Raw genomic sequence first — 4,094 nt, forward strand, 5'->3', positions numbered from 1 at the left:
TGGGCTGGAACTCAGAGAGATCCGCCTTTCTCTGCCTCCTGGGTGCTGGGATTAAAGGTGTGTCCACCATGCCTGGCTTGGAAACATATTTTTAATTAAGATTCCCTTTTCCCAGATATGTCTGGGGTTGTGTCACACTGACATAACTAAGCAGTATACCAATTATCTGACAGGGACAGCTTAAGGTGCAGGATTTATACCCCATGCTTGGACAGAGCATCGTGGTGATAGGAGTTCATGGAGGAGGATGCTGGTCCTGTCCTAGTGGATAGGAAAGACGAGCCAACAAACAGGGAACAGGGCAATGTAGGACACATCTCTAGTGATCCACTTTCTACAACCTGGCCCTGCCTCCACAGTTCCACCATGTCCAAATATTTTTTTTTAAGATTTATTTATTTATTATATGTAATTACACTGTAGCTATCTTCAGACACCCCAGAAGAGGGCGTCAGATCTCATTATGGATGGTTGTGAGCCACCATGTGGTTGCTGGGAATTGAACTCAGGACCTTTGGAAGAGCAGTCAGTGCTCTTAACCTCTGAGCCATCTCTCCAGCCCCTCCAAATATTTTAAGACATATTCTCAGGAGTCCAGGTTGGCTTCGAATTAACCACATAGCCAAGGCTATGAACTCTCATGTAGCCAAGGGTAACCTTGAACTTCGATCTTCCTGCCTCCAGCTCCCCAGAGCTGGGATTACAGCCTGTGCTTCTCTGCCCATCTTATGCAATCATGGGGATCAAACCCAGGGTAGGCAACTGGTCGGTCACACCCGGAGCCCCTCAAAAAAACAAAATATATTAATAAATGTATAGCTTATAAATATCCTTATTTATTTATTTATTTATTTATTTATAAACCATGTGAATAAATAAAATTAATTAATTTATAAATAAATAATGCATAAATAAAATTATATTAATTAAGAATTTGCATGTGGGGGTCGGGGAACACATCACAGGGACAACTTCCAGAGTTGGTTCTCTCTTTCCACCACTGGGTCCCAGCGATTGAACCCAGGTCATCAGGCTTGGCAGCAAGTGGGTACACAGAGCCATCTCACTGGTCCTTTGATGCTCAAGTAGGTGGGATTAGAATCTCCATGGAAACACTCCTTTGGGTGTTACTAGGAGGGTATTTCCAGAAAGGTTAAAGAGGAAGACCAAGGTGGGATGTAGGTTTCACCATTCTGTGGGCTGGGATCCTGAAATGAAACAGAGAAAGTGAGTGAGGGCCAACATTCCCCTCTGCTCCCTCCCCTCCCTCCCCCTCCCCTGCCCTCCTCTCCCCTCCCCTCTCCTGACTGCCTCTGCTCCCCAGGCCTTCTCTGTCATCTTAGTACATTTGGCTAGAATAAACACCCTGTCTTGAAATTGCTTCTTGTGAGCTATTTGGTCCCAGCGTGGAGAAAAGTAGTGAATATAAATGGAGTGCTATACCTCTGATGTGGCGCATCCCCTCAAGTTTGGTTACAACTCTACAGAGGTAGATGTCCTCCTCAAAGCAAGGTGAGTGCAGGCCGGTGCAGCCGGGGCCTTCTCGAGACCAGGTCCACATACTGTAAGGCAGAAGAAGGAAGACATGCTTGTGGAGGTGCAAAGCTCTCCAGGGGATCCTGAGAACGCACCTCAGTGGTGTGTGCTCGGCTCCCATGATAAAGCCTGTGGCTTCCGCCTACTGCACCTTATATAATTCACTCATGGTAGTGTACGTGGGAGGGGGAAACAGAAGGATCCAGACTTCAGGGTCTGCCTCCAGTGTACCCCCTAAAATTTCCTCAGTCAATGAAAAAATAAAGTGAGAGACAGAGAGGCACTAAAAATTCACCCATCAAGGGTCATCCTGACCCCAAGAGATTTGCCCAGGCCATTGTCTTTATCTGGGCGTGGTCTCCCCAATAAAAAAACGATTGCCTCTCCCCACTACTGTTTCCCTAAGGAGGAGCGTTTGAGTTTCAACATCTGCCTCCTCCCGCTAAAGATAAGTTTTCATTCAATCCTGCCTGGCCTCAAACTCCCCATTTAAAGATGAGGTCTGATTGAGTCCACTGCCTCAAAGTCAAAGTGTAGCCCTGGGTGACCTTGAACTTCTGATCCTCCTGCCTCCGCTTCCCAAAAAGCCACTGTCAGGTTCGTGTGAAGCCAGGGATGGAACCCAAAACTTGGGAAGTGTTCCTGAGACGTATCCACAGTGCCCGCCTTCATTTGAGTTTATATTTGGAAGGTTCCCAGGGATGTACACAGTGACAAATTTGCCTTTCGCTTTCTTCTAAATCTGCCTTTTCTCACTATGTTTTAAAAAAATATTCATTTATTTATTTTATGTATGTGAGTACACTGTAGCTGTCTTTAGAAGAGGGCATCAGATCCCATTACAGATGGTTGTGAGCCACCATGTGGGTGCTGGGAATTGACCTCAGGACCTTTGGAAGAGCAGTCAGTGCTCTTAACCACTGAGCCATCTCTCCAGCCCCTTACTATGTTTTAATAAACACAAATATCAAACCTTCAGATGGGAAGGTATGTGTGCGTGTGAATGAATATGTGTATGAGTGTGTATGCGTATATATATATATATATATATATACATACACATATATATACATATATATATCCATATATATGTGTGTGTGTGAGTGTGAGTGTATGTGTGTATGTAGTATGTTGAGTGTACTGTGGGGGGCATATGTGTTGTGAGTATATGTGTATGTAGTATATGTGAGAGTGTGAGTGTATGTGCATAAGTATGTATGTGTGTGTGTATATGTGTGTGTTTGAGTGTGAATGTGTGTGAGAGTATATGTGTGAAGTATGTGGAGAGTGTGTATGTGTGAGAATGTATGTGTGAGTGTATGTGCATGTTTATTTATTCTGAGATAGTTTCTTCATAGAGCCTTAGCTAGTCTACAACCTGGGATCTTTCTCCTTCTGCCTCTCAAGTGCTGTAGTTACAGGTAGGCTCTGCCTTGCTCAGCCTCATGAAATTCTTATCTATTATTTTGTTCTTTATTTAGCTCACGGAACCTCGGGGCTGTTTCTGCCTACTTGTGGATAACGCAGAGGTTCTTGCGTTTCCCTCTGACCTTTCTAGGACCTGAGGCAAAAGTCTGACACTAGACTGTGTGTTCACTGCCTTGTGGCAGTCTATCTTCCCATGGCGGCTCCATGGCCCTCTTTCCTGGATCATGGGTTATCTCACCTCTCTTGGCAGTGGGATGAAATATTTGAGTTGTTGTCACCTCCTACAGAGCAGAGCCTTAGGCTCAGAACCTAAGAACCCTGGCACAGAGCAGGATTGTGAGGCTACATTCTGTCCCCTGCGAGGCCCTGCCTGGCCTCCCCCCGCACTCTCAGTGAGATGACGCTTCCTCACTGGCCTTTTGGGTCACTGCTTCATGTTGGCTACTGCCTGTCTGCTGCTGCTGGACCATAAAGGGGCTCTTCCTGGCCCAACCTCAGGCTCTCTCTGGCCACTCCTGGGCGTCTTACGGGGACTAGCCATGGGCTCCACAGTGCAGGAAGCAGGTAAGAGGCCCTGGGATGAGCCTCAGAAGGCCTGAGAAGAGACGGGAAAAGCAGTTGGATCTTTTGTTTGTCTGTTTGTAGCAGACCAGTAGGGCACGGGGTGGCTACTCTGAACCTTTACCATGGCACCCCCTTCTGTGTGTGTGTGTGTGTGTGTGTGTATGTGTGAGTGTGTGTGCATAATATATGCACATGTGTCTGTCATCCACAGAGGCAAGGGGACTTTGGGTGACCCACTCCATCATTCTCTGGGGCCAGGTTATTGGCCAGCAAGCCGCGGTGATCTGATTGGTTACTTTTCTATTGCTGTGATAAGACATCACAGTCAAAGCAGCTTACAGAGGAGGTTTATTTGGGCTTATGGTTCCAGAGGGGGAAGACTCCATGATGACTGGGAATCATGGCAACAGTAGACAGGGCAGCAGGAACAGCGAGAGCTCACATCTCAAAGCACAAGAAAGAGGCAGACTCGCTGGGCGTGGTGGCGCACGCCTTTAATCCCAGCACTTGGGAGGCAGAGGCAGGTGGATTTCTGAGTTCGAGGCCAGCTTGGTCTACAGAGTGAG

At 46.9% G+C, this 4,094-nt stretch overlaps 1 protein-coding gene across 1 annotated transcript in view; it reads left to right on the forward strand.

The window, feature by feature from the left end:
• The first annotated feature begins 3,398 nt into the window (after nucleotides 1-3,398).
• The window catches only part of Bri3 (brain protein I3), a 21,173-nt gene continuing 20,477 nt past the window's right edge, over nucleotides 3,399-4,094 (forward strand). The window contains exon 1 of the mRNA XM_021186992.2: nucleotides 3,399-3,528. Coding sequence (XP_021042651.1) covers nucleotides 3,399-3,528 — 130 coding nt within the window. The remainder of the gene's footprint in view (nucleotides 3,529-4,094) is intronic.

This window comes from Mus pahari, chromosome 23 (genome assembly GCF_900095145.1).
Source record: "Mus pahari chromosome 23, PAHARI_EIJ_v1.1, whole genome shotgun sequence".
In the NCBI taxonomy this organism is placed as follows: domain Eukaryota; kingdom Metazoa; phylum Chordata; class Mammalia; order Rodentia; family Muridae; genus Mus; species Mus pahari.